This window comes from Mustela lutreola, chromosome 6 (assembly GCF_030435805.1).
Source record: "Mustela lutreola isolate mMusLut2 chromosome 6, mMusLut2.pri, whole genome shotgun sequence".
NCBI classification, from domain to species: domain Eukaryota; kingdom Metazoa; phylum Chordata; class Mammalia; order Carnivora; family Mustelidae; genus Mustela; species Mustela lutreola.
The window spans coordinates 41,263,495-41,282,726 of NC_081295.1; the positions used below are offsets into that span (position 1 = coordinate 41,263,495).

At 46.3% G+C, this 19,232-nt stretch overlaps 1 protein-coding gene across 1 annotated transcript in view; it reads left to right on the forward strand.

The window, feature by feature from the left end:
* The window catches only part of GABRR2 (gamma-aminobutyric acid type A receptor subunit rho2), a 43,844-nt gene extending 35,118 nt beyond the window's left edge, over positions 1-8,726 (forward strand). The window contains exons 5-9 of the mRNA XM_059176326.1: positions 176-258; positions 457-597; positions 3,784-3,936; positions 4,910-5,106; positions 7,761-8,726. Coding sequence (XP_059032309.1) covers positions 176-258; positions 457-597; positions 3,784-3,936; positions 4,910-5,106; positions 7,761-8,072 — 886 coding nt within the window. The 3' untranslated portion in view covers positions 8,073-8,726. The remainder of the gene's footprint in view (positions 1-175; positions 259-456; positions 598-3,783; positions 3,937-4,909; positions 5,107-7,760) is intronic.
* The last annotated feature ends 10,506 nt before the right edge of the window (positions 8,727-19,232 follow it).

The following is a 19,232-nucleotide window of genomic DNA, read 5'->3' on the forward strand; positions in this document are numbered from 1 at the left end:
AAGACGGGACTCTAAAACTTAGGGTCTTGCCATGCAGAGACTGGGGTTTCCAAGCTTCTGAAGCAGCTGTGAGAAGGCAGCCGCTCTTGGTTGTGTCGGTGTTGTTCTTGCTCTGGGCAGGCATATGAGCCAAGAACTCACTGCACGAGCCAACATGCTTGTTTGGGTTGCCTAGGATTACGGTCACTGCCATGTGCAACATGGACTTCAGCCACTTTCCCCTGGACTCCCAGACCTGCTCTTTGGAGCTGGAAAGCTGTAAGTACCAGTGTTCCCGAAGACAAATCTCCGCCTCATTCCCGCTCCAGTCTTTGTGCCCTTTTTGTAACCGTGAGACTGAGTACTGCCTGCCAATGTTAAGGCCTGTTTACTCCAAGGCTGGTGTAGGATTTCCCTGTGGCTTCAGTCACCTCCAAAGCAAAGGAGTCGAATTAACTTATTTTCCTCTCCCCAAAGATGCATATACAGATGAAGATCTAATGCTGTATTGGAAGAATGGGGATGAATCCCTGAAAACCGATGAGAAGATCTCCCTGTCCCAGTTTCTGATTCAGAAATTTCACACCACTTCCAGACTGGCCTTCTACAGCAGCACTGGTAGCTAATGTTTGCCACGGTCTGATCCAAATGTGGAAGAAAATACCTTAGAAACCTCCAGCCTAGGGGCGCCTGGGTGGCTCAGTCGTTAAGCATCTACCTTCGGTTCAGGCCATGATCCTGGGGTCCCCGCATCGGGTTCCCTGCTCAGCAAGGAGTCTGCTTCTCCCTCTCCCACTCCTCCTGCTTGTGTTCCCTCTCTTGCTGTGTCTCTCTCTGTCAAATAAATAAATAAAATCTGAACTGTCCCATGCCAATGAAAATGAATGTGTATTCCTAAGTAATGCGTAATTCTGCAAAACATAAGCAACATTGATAAGCAGAAATTTTGAAAGTTGCTCTCCTCTGAAATCCCATGGCCAGAGGCAGCCACTCCTCACAATTCAGCACACATCCTTGTGAACACTTTGATTTTAAGGATGTAATTGTACAGAAGTGGGGTCCTGTTTTACCTGCTACTCTGTAGTCTGATTTGTTTGACTTAATGACAAGGATGATAGCTTTCTGAGGAAATGTATCTCTTACCTATTTTTAGATCTATCAACTTATTTATTTATTTACTTTATTTAACTCCTCTTTATTTACTTTATTTAACTTTAGTCGGGGGAGGGGCAGAGGGAGAGAGAGAATCCCAAGCAGACTCCCTGCTGAGCACGGAGCCCGATGTGGGGTTCCATCTCACGACCCTGAGATCGTGACTTGAGCTGAAATCAAGAGTCGGATGCTTCACCAACTGAGCCACCCAGGCGCCCCTATAGATTTATTTTTAGTGTTTAGTGTAACTCATCTTGGACCCTGGGCCGTGTTTGAAGTTTTGAGAAGATGCCCTTGTCAGTTCTCTAGTCCCACCGTTGTTTCCAAGGGCCGTCATAATAAACACGAGGTGGGGGCCTAAAGCAAGAGGAACATATTTGCCCACAGTTGTGGAGGCCAGAAAGCTGCAGACCATGCTCCCCGCTTAGGCTGTAGGAAGGAATCCTTCCTTGTCTCTCTCTAGGTTCTGGTGGTGCTGCCTTGCTCTAATGCCTGCCTCTGCTGTCACGTGGCATTCTGTGTCCCTCTCTGTGTCTTCACATGCTGCCGTTCCTGTGTGTCTGTGTCACGAAATTTCCCTCCTCTGTAAGGCCACCAGTCAGTCATTGGATTATGGCCCACCCTAACCCAATATGCCCTCACCGCATCTCGGCTCCATGTGAAAAGACCTTATTTCTGAATAAGGTCACATTCGCAGAAAGGGGGAGTTAGGACTTCAACACATCTCTCTAAGGGACGCAGTTTACCCCGTGACAACCCTGCAGTAGCTGCAGGACTCTAAGGGACTTCTCACTTCATTCCGCCTTGTCCGTATGCCGAGAAGCTCAGGCCCTTCCATGCGGAGCTTTTTTGCCCCTGCCCGGCTGCCGGCTATCTCCCCGTTCCCCTGCCTCCACGCACACCCCTGTGCCCCCAACATCAAACACTGGAAAAGACCGAGTCTCAGCCAAGGTGGCGTGAGTCTCCGAACCACGCAAGCCGCTTCACTTTATGCCCGCGGGCTCGTCCCCCTCCCTCTCTTCCCTTCTCCGCCGGCGCCGGTTGTCACCCAATCTTCTTTCCCCATCTCTTCTTGGCAAGTTCAAACCTACTCTCTTTCTAAAACCATTCTTAAGAATGTCTTCTATAACTTATTACTATGTGTCACTGTTTTGAGCGCTTTATAGGAATTAATAATTTCTACCCAACAAACCTGTGATGTGATTATTTTGCCTCATTTATGGGTGAGAAAACTGAGACTCAGAAGGATTAAGTTGCTTATTGAAGTTGCACAGCTAGCAGGTGGCCAGACAATCTGCCTTAATCACTCTGTGCTCTCCTCTTAGATGTTTTCTGTATTGAAAGAGAAGCTGGCTTGTTTGTTTATCTTGTCCCCGCTCCTTTCTGGAGTCCAGATTAAAATGCATCTTCCTCTCCCATTATTTACTATGTACCAACAAGGAGCTTTATCATCCCCGCCCCTCCTACTGTCCCAACCACCAGGAGCTGCGATCTCACCCCAGAGTGCTCTGTTTGGAACACAGAATGTACATTTTTAAAGCTCTTGGTTCCCTCTTACTGTTTCCAAGGCAACTCTCCCTGGTTTTCTTAGAAGGAAAGGATAGTGGAATAGTCCTGAACAGAATGAAGGCAACTCTCAGCCTTTCCAGAAAGACTCTGTACAAACCTAAGGAACAACACGATGTGCTTCGTGGGTGCCAATTTAAGTAGGGAACATAATGCTGAGATGACAGGGCAAAGGAATGAATGAATGATTAGGAGTTTCTGTCGTATCTGCAGATCACTGTCTCTTTTCCCACTCCACTAAAAGCCCCTACCTCATTCAAATCGCCGAGGGACCTACAGAGTAACCGTGAGTCAAGCCTGTCTGGACTCAGCCTATCGTTCCAGCCTTTCACTATGGATCCAACCCTCCCCTCACCTGACTCAGTAGTAACCTTCCATGCCAGCCAGGTAGACTTTGTTCCCTCTGCAGCGTTTTTCTGGGGGGCAGCCCACATCATTATCCCAGGCTGCGCTGAGCTGGAGAGGGGTGGGTGTGTGCACACCCCTGTAGTCTAATTTTGACATTTGTACCGTCCTTGACACCATCTTTGGTCCCAGTGGTTGGTATCGATCCTGTGGCTCGTTGGACGCCTTACCGTTTTAGTCCTTGTTGACAACCATCCATCTGGTGACACAAGGGAGACAGGCTGAGCTGACCCAACGTATGACAAAGGGGACAGTCCTACAGCAGCTCTGCCGGCTCCTGCCCCAGTGGTATTGTCCTCAACAAAATGGAACCAGTCCTGCTTCTTAGCCTCCTGAGTAGTGAGTCCTCAGGAAATACGGTTGTGGGTGGAAAATAACGACTACCAAACAAGCAGCTAACCCTAGCTTTCTCTCTACCTGCCCCCAAAATGTTAGGGGAAGAGAAGAGAGGTTAGGTAATGTTGAATAAAACAGAACACGCATTAGGTAGTGGCAAGATCCTTATTGATAGGGGAGAGGGCTTAGATATTAGAGAGGAGATGTAGTAGAGTAAGTCAATGGATCATTAACTTTCTCCTGAAGATCAGAGCAATGCGGGGGGAGGCGGGCGGGGTCTCCTAAGAAACAGTTTGTTCTTGCCTCTCAAACTGAACCTCACTGGCTTCTTCCTGTGTCCCCCAGGCTGGTACAACCGTCTGTACATTAACTTCACATTGCGACGCCACATTTTCTTCTTCTTGCTCCAAACCTATTTCCCTGCCACCCTGATGGTCATGCTGTCCTGGGTGTCCTTCTGGATCGACCGCAGAGCTGTGCCCGCCAGAGTTTCTCTGGGTAAAAGCATGTGCTGGGGTGTGGGAGGGTGGTTTCTTTCTTTAGCTGGTCACTATAAAGAGAAAAGGTAAAATCATCATTCAGAGTTCTTACCTGATGGGCTGCCAGAGCCAGAAGGAGCAAACATTCCTCCTGCTTGCCGCCTTCACCATTTGCACGCTGCTCTCCGTTTCCTAGACTACTTCATGAAAACCACAGGGAGCTAAAACTATGTCAGCTTTGCTCCAGTGACTTCAGAAAAATCAAGCCTGTTTGGGGGATGGACTTCCCCCACCAGCAGTCTCAGGGCCCAGTACTTCGATAAATAAGATGATTCTGCAAATGCCAAAACCTTATTTTGTAAATACAAAAATTGTGTTTGTTGGCCTTGGTTGGGTAGACTGAGAGTCTGAAGGTAGGGCGGGGTTAGGAGATTTTGGGGAGGGAGAGGGCTGTACTCCCTGGAATTGTGGTTTTAGTCCTCGCAGACCCAAAATTCCAGAGGGAACGGTAACAACTTGTCATTGTCAGCTTGAAGGAAATCAGCCTGGGCTCCGAGGAATGTGAGGGTTTAACCGAGCAAGGCGCAATGAAGCAGCTAGCATGACAGGACTCCAGGAATTCCCACAGTCTTCAGAGACTGAATAAATATGGCTCAGAGAGGGAATGAGGCCATTCCCTGTGGTGTGGGCAGTTTCCTTCAGGGGTGACCTTCAGTCACTGTTTCGCATTCCACATCTGACGGGGTCCTCTGCCAAGCACTGCCCATCAGATCAGCCACACCACCAACACCCAGGCCCCAGAGGGGGCTGACCGGCAAAGGAGACAGGCAGCCCGGAGCAGTGGAGCAGATCTGCAGCCTGGATGTTTCCATGCCCCGGGGGATTTCTTGCTGGGTTTTAGACAGGGAGGATGTAAAATGGTGACTGTGTGACGCGTGGTGGGGGACAGTGTGTACCCTCATCAGCAGCTGACCTAACACAGCCTGTTGCAGGTATCACCACCGTGCTGACCATGTCCACCATCATCACGGGCGTGAACGCCTCCATGCCCCGCGTCTCCTACATCAAGGCAGTGGACATCTACCTGTGGGTCAGCTTCGTGTTCGTGTTCCTGTCGGTGCTGGAGTACGCAGCCGTCAACTACCTGACCACCGTGCAGGAGCGCAAGGAGCGCAAGCTGCGCGAGAAGGCGAGACAAGCTTCAGTCACCTCCTGCGGGGGCCCAGGCTGGTTCCACGAGAGTGGCAGGGGCGGAGGGGGACGTGTAGAGCAGGGCATGTTTGTACAATATGGGGGAGGATCTCTGTTAGACTAGGTTCTAGCTCCTACCGCTAAGGATCCCACAAGGCAAAAAGTCTTCAGACCAAGACTAGGGATAGGAAGACTTGGGTTCTCAAGTCTAACTCTGCCCCCTCTGCTGGGCCTCTGTTTACTCATCTGTAAAAAAGGTAGAGAGGGGGGCACTTGGGTGTCTCAGTGGGGGGCGCCTGGGTGGCTTGGGGTGGGGGGCGCCTGGATGGCTCAGTGGGTTGAAGCCTCTGCCTTCAGCTCAGGTCATGATTCCAGGGTCCTGGGATCGAGTCCCGCATCGGACTTTCTGCTCAGCAGGGAGCCTGCTTCCTCCTCTCTCTCTCTCTGTCTGCCTCTCTGCCTACTTGTGATCTCTCTCTGTCAAATAAATAAATAAAATCTTAAAAAAAATTTAAAATAAAAAGGTAGAGAGGAACCATCAGCTCATCTTCCTCCCAGGGTTGTTGTAAGGGTCCTAGGAGGTAATGTATGCAAAAGTTGTCCTGGAACTGTGGGGCTCTGGACAGACATAAGATATCACTATTACTGTTGGACATGCTTAGGGAAGGTACCTGCAGATCCTATTACCAGACAAGGAGAGAGTTCTAGAATTAAGAACCCCTGTATTTATCTGTACTCTGACCCAGTGAAAACTCACGCACATACAACTTTAGCCTTTAGAATCTTTGGAAATACTATATGCTACCTATACCATACTGCACTATCCTATATTAACCTATGGTAGTTATGGGAGAGAATACAAATGGGGAATTTGGGCTGTGTGTGGGCCTTTGATACAGAGAGGGAAAGTCCATTCCATTCATATTCAGACTCTTCTTATTCACAGGAAAAAATAAAATGCCAACTTGTTACCAAATCATTGGTCACCATGGCGCTAATCAAAATGGGTGTTTAGCTAGAAGTTATACAAATCGGGACATGAAAATCCCACATTTATGCACATCTAGGTGGCTGGTAGCTCCTTAACATAAGGGAGCTTTAAATTTTCAGAAAAGAGGATGTGTTGTTACCTTTCCAAAAACAGTTTTTCAATGCTCACATTATACCTAAATATATTATAGTAAACCTATATATATTTCTAAATATTCTACATATATTCTAAATATTTCTACATTGTCTCCAAATAGGTTAGACTGTTTAAGAATTTGTTTTCTAAATTCTATTCAAATCTTTTTCACTTTAGCATTTGAGTATTCATTCAGATTTTCAATAATCTGCACATTGGTCATTGTCAAGCACTTTTGGATTATATTTAAACACAAATTTTGATTTATAAGCCAATGAACTTTCCTGTCTAGCGCTGTTGGAAAAATAGCAAGCCTTCACCTGACAAGTATGGGCCCATGAATCGTAAGCCGGTGCCAGCTGGAAGCCCACTCTTTGCTGACTCAGATTGTGAGGGGAAGGGAAACCATTTTCTTCCTCCCAACTCATAATTTCTTAGAAACATTTTTTTAAAGATTTTATTTATTTATTTGACAGACAGAGATCACAAGTAGCAGAGAGGCAGGCAGAGAGAGAGGAGGAAGCAGGCTCCCCGCTGAGCAGAGAGCCCGATGTGGGACTTGATCCCAGGACCCTGGGATCATGACCTGAGCTGAAGACAGAGGCTTTAACCCACTGAGCCACTTGGTGCCCTTTAGAAACATTTTCATACTTGCAGAAGCAGGCACGTCCATAGACTCTGCACTTATACTCAACACTTGTTACCGTTTTGCCATTTTTTCTGTGAGCTCTTTCTCCATATAAATGTATTTTTGTCCGTGCAGTTGAACCATTTAGAAATGCATTGCCGGCACCGGGAACTTTAATGCTTGAATGTAACTCTTTAGCATAAGGACACTCTCCTCCCTAGTCATCTTTTGATTCATGCACAAAGACGTGGAGACCCACAACTGGAATCAGAATGTATGGGTTTCTTATTTTTTTAAATATATTTTAAAAAGATTTTATTTATTTATTTGAGAAACAGAAAGAGAGAACAAGCAGGGGGAGGAGCGGAGGGAGAGGAAGAGGAAGAATCTCAAGCAGACTCTGAACTGAGTGCGGACCCTGATGTGGGGGTTGAACCAGCGAACCTGAGATCATGACCTGAGCCGAAATCAAGTTAGAGGCTCAACTTACTGATCCATCCAGGTGACCCAGAAGGTTTAAAGTCCTGATTCTGATACCAGCTGTGTAATCTCAGGAGAATTGTATAACCTCACTGGGTCTTAGTTTTTGCTTTTGCAATTGAGGACATTTAGACTAAGTCAGTCATTCCGGGTCCTCAACTGAATGGTAGAATCACCCGGGGAGCTTCCAATCGATTAGCTGAGAGTGAAGCCTCGATGTGGCCATTTTAAAGAGCTCCCCAGGCGATTCTAATATGCAGAGAATCACTGGACTGAGTGATCTCTGGAGATCCTTCTAGTTCTGCCTTTCTATGGTTCTGAGTAGCCAAGGGGCTTCGCTCCGGGCCCAGGCCACTGCCTCAGCCCCTCCACAAGGCCTAACCATGACTGACACCTTCCTTGTGTTTCCTGCCCACAGTTCCCATGCATGTCTGGAATGCTTCCCTCAAGAACCATGATGCTGGACGGAAGCTACAGTGAGTCTGAGGCCAACAGCCTTGCCGGGTACCCGAGAAGCCATATTCTGACAGAAGAAGAAAGACAAGACAAAATAGTGGTCCACGTGGCTCTGAGCAATGAGTCCAACTCCTCCAGGAAGAAGGGGTTTCTGAAGGGACACGTGGGTCTTCGCATCTTCCAGAACACACATGCCATTGACAAATACTCCAGGCTGATATTTCCTGCTTCCTACATATTTTTCAACTTAATTTATTGGTCAGTGTTTTCCTAGGGGCCCCGAGGACCTGCCTGGAAAAGAACATCTATCTCTATGGGGCTTGGCCAGCCATCTGCACATGAACCCGCTGACCATGTTCCCCTCAGCAGACAGAGCCGTAGCTCCTGGGCCACCATGGCAGCGCCCCCTTCCTGAGGGGCCCTCCAGCTGCCCTTCCCCTGACCTCGTGGGTTTGCTCCTCATTAATGCTGTGTTCTCTATCCTAATTCATACCTCTCTGGGACTTCTGTTCTTATGTGTTAACAGGTTCATAAGAGCCCCCACCCCTATAAAATGACTCAAATGCCTCCTAGATATTCTTCGACCCTAATGAAGCCTACAATTCAGTTGTGAAGGGACAAGGAAGAATAAAGGGCAAACTTAGAGGTTTTCTGAATAGGAGATGAGAAATAGGATTCAAAAGAGGAAATTTTTAAAAACTGTAAACCCATACCACTAGATTAAGTGCCTACCTAGGAAAGAAAACATGCTCCGATCCCAGATAGGAAACGAGACCCGGGTGAGTCTGGCAACTCTTGTGATTTTGCAATCCATTCAACCATTCATTAAATACCGAGTCCCCACCCTGTGCCAGGTTCTGTGGAAATGAACAAAAAGAAGTCTCTTTTCTTAGAGAACTTCTGTAAGCCTGCGGTCATTCTGTGTATGGCAGAGGGTACTTCCACACTTCTCCCTCCCTCAACCCCCACTGATCCCACAGATCCATTCTGTTTGCTGGTGATTTTACTCCCTAGGTCTGTTTAGAAAGGCACCTCCAGTCTCTTAGGAGATCTTCCTGAAGCCAGTTTAATCCTTCTTTCCTGAAATCTCCACATAAGACAATTCCAGTGCTGGGTAGAGGGCCAGGGACTTGAGAATTGGTGATAACAGAACTTCGTCTTGGGGAGGAAGGAGCCTGGGTCTGCTGTTGAAATGTGTTCTGTATGCCATCCTACCTCTCTTTCTGAGCTTCTCCCCCAGCAGACAGATGTCCTTAATGGTCCCTGTGTCTGAGCCCTGCCCCCCACCCCCGGAACTCTCTTACCAGAAATGCTCCACATCCTCAAATGGTTTCTCCCTTCTACAAGGTAGTGACTTTCCTCTAATGTAGCTAAGCTCAGATTAGGAAAGCAATCTGATTAATTGAATCTACTGTAAGTCGTGAATGACCATTTCTCTTAACCCTAATTTAGGTGTTTGCTAGTTAACTCAAGTGAACCCCCAACTAGTAGTATTTTATGGAAAGATAAAGAACATGAGTTTGAGAAAGGGGCCTTCGGTTTGCTTTATAGCACTTGGAATCAGAGGGCTGTTCTGGTGTCCAGCTCAGAGGTCTTGCTTAATAAAAGAAGTTGTTCTGCTCTTTCCCTCTACCTACTGCCCCTTCCGCCTTCCTGCCCAGGGTCTGGGTGTCTGGTTCTTCGGTCACGAGTGTACAAGTGGTGCAGCAAAAGAGAGGATAATCCTGCCTTAAGTCAGGTGAGCTCTGGCTCGTGCAGTCTGCTCCACAGCTCCTGCCTCCCAGGGGGCAGGGATTTTCTAGTTCCCGAGGATTAGAGCACAGGTGGGTACCAGAGCCTCCCGAAGTTTCAAGACAGGGGTCCGTAGATGCCTGATCCTCTCCCGGCTCACCACAACTGCCACCCAGTTGCCCTATGCGTCCCAGCTTTTCCCTTCTTTGCTCTCAGCAGTCCCCCTACACACCTCTGTTCCCATACCTTGTGCGATCCTGGTCCCAGACACCTCCTTGCTTCACCACTCCATCGCCCATGTGGAGGGCCAGACTCCCCTCTCTGGCTACCAGCCCTGACCTGAACTGTGGCCTGCAGCCCAAAAGCCCAGAGCTGGTGTAATCGGGGCAGGGATTTGAGGAAATCAACTCTCAGGCAGACGGGCTCTAGGCAACAGCGTGGCCCAAGTTATCTTGGCAGTGGTCAGTTTGGGATATTCCCAAGACCACTCTCAGGTTTTAATAATTAACTGGGAAGACTCTCAGAACTCAGAAAAGCCATTAAACTCAGGTTATGGTTTAACATGGTGAAACGATACAGATTAAAATCAGCAAAGGAAAGCAGCCTTTACAGCAGGGTATGGGAGAAATCAGGCAGAGAACTTAAACTTCAACTCTTACCCAGTACAGCTGTGCAGTCAGTGCGACAATATGCACCGAGTACTGTCAACCGGAGAACATACCCACGTCCAGCAAGGTATGGACGTGGGTCCATCTAACTGCTTGCCTGGCTCGCCTTAGTTTCCAGCTCTTCCAGAGGCTGAGCTGACAACTCTTAGCCTAAGACCTCCACCATAAATCACATCGTCTGTATAGACTATCTGATATGGCCCAAGGCTTCCAGCTAAACAAAGACCCTCCTATTAGAGCCGCCTCTAAGGGCTTAGAAATGATCTCGCAGAAGCTGAGACCATGGCCTGAATCTTTTCTTTAGTCAAGGCTGATTGTTCACTGCACAGCAATTGTTTATTGACAATTGTTTATTGGTGATGTTGATTGCTGTGCTGCTACTATAGATCCATGCACTAACATCTTAAAGCATCCCAGCACCAGATGTCCGGATCGAGAATAGGAGATAGTCCAGCTGTGGGAAATGGGACTGGTAGAGAACAGAGTATACAAATACCTACAAAGTAAAATGTGGTAAGCGCTACTGTAGTGGTTCAAAGCGTAGTGGGAGTTCTGAGGAACGAATAATTTCCACTGGGAAGACAGGATCTTGTTGAGAAAACAGCCCCTGAGGTACCCCTTGAAGACTGGAGATTTCTAAAAGATGTACATGCTAGACATACGTGTAGAAAAAGTACATGCTTTCCAACTTTTCATTTCAGCTGAGATCATGATCTCAGGGAGGTGAGATGGAGCCCTGCGTCAGGCTTTGCGCTCAGCAGGGAGTCTGCTGGAGATTCTTTCTTTCCTTCATCCTCTGCTCTTCCCCACTCCCTCATCCCCCACCCCTGCTCTCTCTCCCCACCTCTCTAAAAAAAAAAAAGGACAGAAAAAAGAAAAATACATTCTAGATCTGTGCTGTCCAATATGGTAGCCACTAGCCATGTAACTATTTAAATTTAAAGTAAAATTAAAAGTGCAGTTCTTACTACTGCACTGGCCATGTTTCAAGTGCTCTGTTGGATAGCCACATGTGGCTAGTGGCTGCTGTATTGGATAGTGCAGAACCATAGAATATTTCCATAAACACAGACAGTTGTCATTAGATAGTGACATTGTAGATGAAAAGTTCAGCCTGAGCAAAGACATGAGGAAGGCAGGAAAGTTTGGTGTTGTAGAGTATAGGGTTTGTGGGACAAGTCATCCCTGTTTTGACTGGATCCTAGGCTATGGGAAGAGGAAGTGAAAGACTAGCCCTTTCCACAACACTAGATATCACGGCAGGTTCCCCAATGTCAGTGCCAATGAGGAGAGCTTCCCCTCCATGGAGCTGTTTGACCCCAAACACTGGATTTCGCAGCCTTGTCGACAGATGAAGGATGAAACTATGTAAACAAAGATTATTGGGTGGTACAGGGCATCCAGACTTGTTTAGAAGTTTTTACTCTCTATAGACTCTCTTAGGGCACAATGGAGCTCAAAGAATGATAATTATGTTGTCGTTAAATATATTCTATTACTATTGCTGTCTTCTTTAATTCCAACACTACTCTGCTTCTGGCAACATTGTCTTCATAAATTGAGGCTCATATAATATGGTGGCCCATTCACACTTCAAATAAATAAAGATATATTTTAACTAGCTTATACAATTAACTGGGGTTAATTGTATAGGAAACACATTCATGATCATAAACAGCATTTTCTCATGGGGGACCATGATGCAGTGAAACCACTGTATTTAGCACTGCCTTACTGCAGTGTAAAAGAGTCTGACTGTATTTGAGAAAAGGAGAAAATTAAAGGAGGAAAAGAGGAGACAATAGTAGGAGTACAAAAGAAGGAACTAAGGAAATGTTGAGAACATGGAATGATTTGAGGCAGGAAGATAGGAGTAAACATAATTGTAATCAGGGAGGCTGGAATGATACTTTATTTCACTGAATCTATGGTACCATCAGTGTGCGATGCACCCAGATTTTATGTATTATTAAGAAAAAATGCTACTAAGTAAATTGTAGCATGCGTCCTGATTTTACCAATGTTAAATTGTGAAAGATTATGCATGTTAGAATAAAAGAAATGGGCATTATACAAAAGCTGGTGATTGGACATACTTTTTTTTGACACCATGGAGCCAAGAGTTACTAGGCTCTTGTCTTTGGGGTCTTGTGTCCAGGTCAGGGATGGGGCGATGGCAGATAAAGAAATAAATGGGAGGGGCGCCGAGTCACTTAGGCATCTGCCTTCACCTAAGGTCATGATCTCTGGGTCTCAGAGCCCTGTGTCGGGCTCCCTGCTCGCTGGGGAGCCTGCTTCCCCCTCTCCCTCTACTCCTCCCCTCTGCTCTTGCTCTCTCTCAAATAAATAAATAAAGTCTTAAAAAAAAAAAAGAAAGAAAGAAAGAAAAAGGAAACATCTTTCAGGGATTAAGAAGCTTACAGTGCGTGTATTTCAAAGGAGGAAGAGATCATAGGCTTTGAGGAATAGATCCTATTTGTGGTCAGTTCTGAACAATGGATAGATATAATTTCATCTAGTGGAAAAGGTGAGGAGAGGATGGTAACATGGCAGAAGGAAAGCTGAGGTGTGTTCAGAAGGCAATGGGCAGATAACCTACCAAATGTACAAAAGTCTCATGTTCTCATCCTCCTATTTCCTTGACCCTGGAATCAATGGTCCTTTTAGGTTCATTCCACTTAGAATAAACCTGGGAAAGTTGGGGCGCCTGGGTGATGCAGTTGGTTGAGCGTCCAATTCTTGGTTTCAGCTCAGGTTGTAATCTCAGGGTTGTAAGGTTGAGCCCCACTTTGGACTCTGTGCTCAGCACAGAGTCTGCTTGAGCTTCTCTCCTTGTCCCTTTGCCCCTCTCTTTCTCTCTTAAGTAAATCTTTTTTAAAAGGGGGGGAAATGGTGGCGCCTGGGTGGCTCAGTGGGTTAAGCCGCTGCCTTCGGCTCAGGTCATGATCTCAGAGTCCTGGGATCGAGCCCCGCATCGGGCTCTCTGCTCAGCAGGGAGCCTGCTTCCTCCTCTCTCTCTGCCTGCCTCTCTGCCTACTTGTGATCTCTCTCTGTCAGATAAATAAATAAAATCTTAAAAAAAAATAAAAAAATAAAAGCGGAGGAGAAAAAGGAATAAACCCAGGGAAGAAATTTGTCTGGTCCATTCTGAGCCACACATGTTGAAGATGATGAGAGTTCTGTGTTTTGTGTAAGTTTAGAATGTTAGAACTTGGGACTCCTGGGTGGCTCAGTCAATCAAGCATCTGCCTTCGGCTCAGGTCATGATCCCAGGGTCTTGGCATTGAGTCCTGCATCGGGCTCTTTGCGCAGTAGGGAGTCTGCTTCTCCTCTGCCTGCTCTGCCAGCAGCTCTCCCTGCTTGTGTGTGTGCGCACATGCCCTCTCTGGCAAATAAATAAATAAAATCTTAAAAAAAATAAAGGGAGGTTAGAACTTTTCAAAAACATTAGATTTTGGTCCCATCTCTTTGTAAACATCTGTAGAAGGGAGAACCGGGATTCAAAAAATGGAAAGCTGCATAGTTTATGGAAACCAATAAGGCAGAAAAAGAATGATAATTCAGTTATGTGTAAGAGCTACAGGCCATGTGCTGACATAACAGAGCCTGGGAAACCAAGGGAAAATAGCTATTCCATGGGGAGGGTGAGGAGTTTGGGACTTGTAGACAGGTAGAGATAGATGTGAATGAAAGTTATAAATGTTAGTCTGGGGCTGGAGGGAGGTAAGCATTTGGGACTGCCCTCCTATATGAAACTGTCCAAGTGGATGAAACTCCAGGAGCAAAGTAGAAGAGAGGAGGTCTTCAGACAAAACCTTAGGAGTATATATTTATGCAGGGAGAGAAGGACTGATCAGAGAAGTAGAAGGAGAACAAGAAGACTGTTGTGTCATGGAAAACAGAAGAAATGTTCAAATGGAGGAGGGTTCAGCTGAGGGCAATATTTACCATAACAGTTCAGAAGGGTAAAGACTGAACAGACCAGGCAAGATGGAGGCCAGAGGTTCGGTGGGATCAAGCACACAGCTGGATGTTAAAGAAGAGGGACTCTTCTCTTACCTGTAAGTGATTTTTGTAGATAAAAGGGGAAATGCTCCAAGGATTATGACTTTTTATGATTTAAAGAATATGCCGGACTTGTTTTCTTGGAGGATTTTAAAATAACATGGTGACTGGTTGAGGGTTGTTGTGGTCTCAGTTGTTGGTTCTCCAAACTATTCTATTGGAATTTAGGGTACCGACCTGAAAAAACAGTGTTTATAACCTGGTCACCAGGTCTGTGGACAAGGAACAGTCTTGAGGACTTGTACCATCCTCTGTCCCTGCATGCATGGGGTGGACACCTCCAGGAGACAGTGTGGCTTCTGTCTCTATTGCAGAAGATAGAGCAGATGTTAAAGCAACTTCATTGTATAAAGGGCCAAGTATTGAGTGCATTGTGTGTGCTTGGCACCATGGTGAGGATAGGATATATGGTTCCCAACATGATTTTCATGTAAACCCCGCTGAGATGGGAAGGATTGCCCCTATTATATCCCCACTAAAGTGTGCTGCCTTCCATTAATGTATTCAACACATCTAGGTAGACGGACTTTGTGTAAAACAATTATTTCCCATACTACTTTCAGGAAAAAGGCAATTTATTCCCTTGCTTAGATGGATAGAGACGGGGTTGGAAAGCGTAGAAGGAAAACCCAAACCTGTCTGAGTTGTGCTGGAACACGTGGGCATGGAGTCATCCCTACACCCAGGTAGAAACTTGGAGTCAACTAGGACACATGGCTAGCTCTTGAGGCTGGAAGCTGGCCTATGAGACATGCAGCTATTCAAGTGGCCAGGACAAAGCATTATGGGTTTCCACCACCTGTGCTGTTGTAGGGAAGGAAAAAATTTTCCTCAACCCTCTTAGGGTCCCTGACTGAGTCTGAAAATGAAACGGAAGAAGACAGATTAACAGGAGAAAAGAATACATTTTTATCTAATACAAGTCTCATGTGACACCGAACCTTTGTAAAGACATGAAGACCCAAAGAAATGGTTAAACCTGAGTGTTTTTATGCTTGATTTGATGAAGAGTGAAGAGTGGTGGGAAGATGTCATAGGACAAAGGGTATGAGATAAGTGTAGTAAATTGGGGGCTGTGGGGGACTTAGCAAGGCCTGTTTCTTCAGATTTCTCTCTGTGTCCCTTCACCTTTGGAGATAAGAGTGCTTCTTTCCTCTGGGTGTGGAGAGGACGGTATCTCATGACCTGCTTCAGGGGATGGTGGAAAGTCCTTCTTGCACAAACCGCTTCTCAAATTCCTTAATCTTGAAATAGTCAGTAAGCTATATTTGGGGCATTGTGTGTCCTGTTTAAAAGGTACAGACCAGGGACACCTGGGTGGCTCAGTTGAGCCTCAGTTCGGCTCAGGTCATGATCCTGGAGTCCTGGGATGGCGTCCCGCATCAGGCTCCCTGCTCGGCAGGGAGTCTGCTTCTCCCTCTGACCCTCCCACTTCTCATTCTCTCTCTCTCTCAGATAAATAAATAAAATCTTAAAAAAAAAAAATATATATATATATAAAGGTACAGACCAGGAGAGTTCATATCCCCACCACAACCCTTGGAGAGTTCTTCCCCCTTTTCCTCCCATTGCCAAAGAGCAGACACCTGTGGTTGTGGGATTTACACTGGATTGGAAGCAGCTGGAACGCCCATTTCCACCCCCACACCAACCACTAGGAAATGTGACATGAGTCAAAATTGTTCCCACAAGGAAGGCTGCGTGCGTAACCCCTCTGAGGGCTGATGCGGTGGCCTGTTTGCACAGAGACCTAAATCCTGTGCCAGGAGGGTCCTATGTCCTAGCCTGTCCAAGCCCCAGAGCTACGGGTGAGCATCTGCACCAGCAGTATAAAAACATTCCCCATTAGCAGATTGGATAAAGCACTCAATCCTCACCCTCAGACCTTCCGATGTCATTATGAAATGACATTTGGGTCAGCCACTGAGAACATTAGGTTTGGGATTTATTTTAAAAGAGAAATTGAAAAATAAACCTTGGCTCTAGAAAACCATTATTTAATCTAAACTGACCAGGTTTATGGTGCAATGCTCTTCTCCACCTTGTCCATTTAGTCTAAGGCCTCTCAAACTCTGCTGTCCATATGAATAACCCAGAGGTCTCGGGAGGGGCACCCAGGACTGTGCATTCCCAACAAGCACCTTGCAGATGTTCACTTTGCTGGTCGGCAGGCCACGCTTCAAACGACAAAACCCTAGGGACCTCTGCTCATCCTTTAAAGTTGAGCTTAAATGTCACCTCCCCTCTGTTGGTTTCCTGACATCTTCTTCCTTCCCAAAGCAGAATCAATTACTATGTTGCTGGTGCTCCCAAAGCATTTTGTGGGCATTTGAGCATTAAGAAATTTCCTTTACATTGTGATTATCCTCTTTAATCCATGTTTTCCTAGCTTTGGCCAAGCAATGGTCCCCTGGAACAAGGCAATGGACCCAGCCAGAATGGGGGGACAGTGAGGAAGGGAGAGAAGCTCACCTTTCCTCTCTTCCCAACAACTTTTTCATCCTGCTCTTGAGTAAACCAACCAGCCCAACAAAGAATTCTTAACCCACTATGAGCAAGTGCCCTGTCTTTTAATCCTTCCAAGAACCCCATGAAGTATGGTTCACAGAGAAGATAAGAGGGAAAGATAGCAAGATACAGGGCAAGGACTGAATCAGGACTACTGACCCCAAGTCCTTTCAGTTTTCATGGTTCCCTGCAGGAAACCTGTGGGGTTCGAGACACAAAGGTCCCCAGGGAAGCCTCAGTCTTCTCCCATTAGCTGGGATCAATACAGAAGGTACCTGGCTTCCTTGTGGCCCAGGTGGAAGAGGTTAGAGATTGGGAGGGACAAGCAGGCACCAAGGTTCGCATAGAACTTTGGGCTTCTGAACTGACTTCAGATTTGTCCCCAAAGAAGTGCCCAGCCTTGTGCCTGGTCTTCTGGCTTCCAGCCTTCACCCTCTTCTCCCTGTCCCCATTAACTCTCCTCTTCCCTAAGAGAACACCACTGCTCCACTTCTGGAAGCTAACAGCAGCCGGCACAACAGCCCCCTTTCTCCCCTGATGCCCGCTCTGCCATTGTAGGGCTGGAAAGCGCAAGACGGCCACAGCCCTTTTTCATTCCTCCTGTGAGCAGAGAGAGTGCATGTGGGTGTAAGCTGCAGCAGAGGACAGAATCACACATGTAATAAGCCCCAAAATGTAAGCTCCAAGGGACAGGGGTTTCCATCTGTATTCTTAATTGCTGTGTCTTAGGGCATTTAACGGTTCTTGGCACATGGCCGATGCTCAGCAAATATTGGTGGAAGGAATGAATGACTAACTACTCATTGTTAAGTACCCATTATGTTCCTGATGTCATGCCGGCTGCTTTATTTGCACCATGTCATTTCCTGTTAGCTACGGAAATGTCTTATTCATGCTCGGTATGGAGGCAGGAGTCTGGAGATTCAGTGACTGCATTTTGCGAGCTGAGTGACATTGAACAATGTACTTGATCTCTCTGAGCTTTAGTTTCTCCATCTGGAAAAAAAAAAAAAAGACAGTAATTCTGGCCTCTTTGGTTGGATATGAGGCATAAGTTAATGTGTTCAAAGTCCTCAGCCCAGGGCCCAACCCAGAGATAGACAAGGAGAGGAACAGGAGAGGGCATGAGGAGGAGGAAGGTGAAGAAGACAAAGGAGAGGAAGGAAGAAAACATTTAAAATAGCCCTACAGCCCAGACTATCCCTTCCATCTGTAATTGCAATAATTTCTAAAACAATAAAAATTTTAACACAGACCTGATCTCAGAGTATATAAAATTCTTCACAAGAGAACCCAGTTTGCATTTTACCCACACATTTTCCTCACAACTGATGAAAACCAGTTGGCACTCTTGGGTACCATCTTTCCAAGAGGAGGACTCGCTCTTCATTTTGCCACAGAAGGAACAAACCCAGGGAGGTTGAGCAGCTTGCATAATTGCAGACAGCTAGTTTTTAGAGGAAGAATGTTTACCCAGATACTCTCTTTTGCCAGGTTCAGAATTTAAATTAGTTAATATTCATCAAATGAAATGAATTTGTAACAGCATATGACCTGGATTAAGACTTCTTTTGGCTAGAGATTTCATCCTCTCAGTCTTCTGACCCACTGGGACACTATGAATGCCCAGACTTCATGTATTTCCTACGAAGTTGGAATGATAAGATGGGTCTCATCTCACGTCTCATGATTCACTGAATCATGCTTTTCACTGAGCTTCCTAGAGCATAGCTCTGGGCTCAGGAAATCTCCTTTGAAAAAAGTTGCTTGAGGTTGTTGAATATTATCCAGGTCAATATATTTGCTTTTAGCGAGACCCTCTGACCCTTGACCTCATGGTCCAAGATGGTGGTAAGAATCCTAGCAGTCGTTTCTTCAACTGAAGAAGCAGGATGCTTAAGGGGAGGAAGAAGGAAAAGTGGAGCATCCTTTCAATGAAACCTGTCTTTCAAGAAAAGTTCCAGGAGGCTGTCACACACTTTCCCTTTGGCTAGAACTTGGTCCCATGGCCACATCTAGCTGCAAAGAATGCTGGGAAATGTATTTACTCTGAATAGGCATATACTTAGCTAAAAATAGGGAATTCTGGAAGCAAAGGAAAAACATATAGTGTAGGAAAGAGCAGCTCCTGCCACACCACCCAAGAACACACCCACTTGTTTCCATGAAGTCCCAGCTGAGAAGAGTTAGGAAGGTCGTAAGTAAGGACAAAATGTTCGGCCATTGCCTGGCTCCATCCCTCCCCCCTCACCCAGATAACTCTTGTTCCTATCTCAAATGTGAAGCAGAGCAGAGATACATGGGTCTTTCTAAAGAATTGTGTTAATGCCAGAAGCTTCTGTTACCGCTGAGCTCAGAAACTTGGAATGTTTCTATGCCCAGAAATAGGACCTGGGCACTGAGTCCCTGCCATCATTTATTTTGAAAGAGGGCAGGAGTTTTCCTTTACACCAACCGCCAAT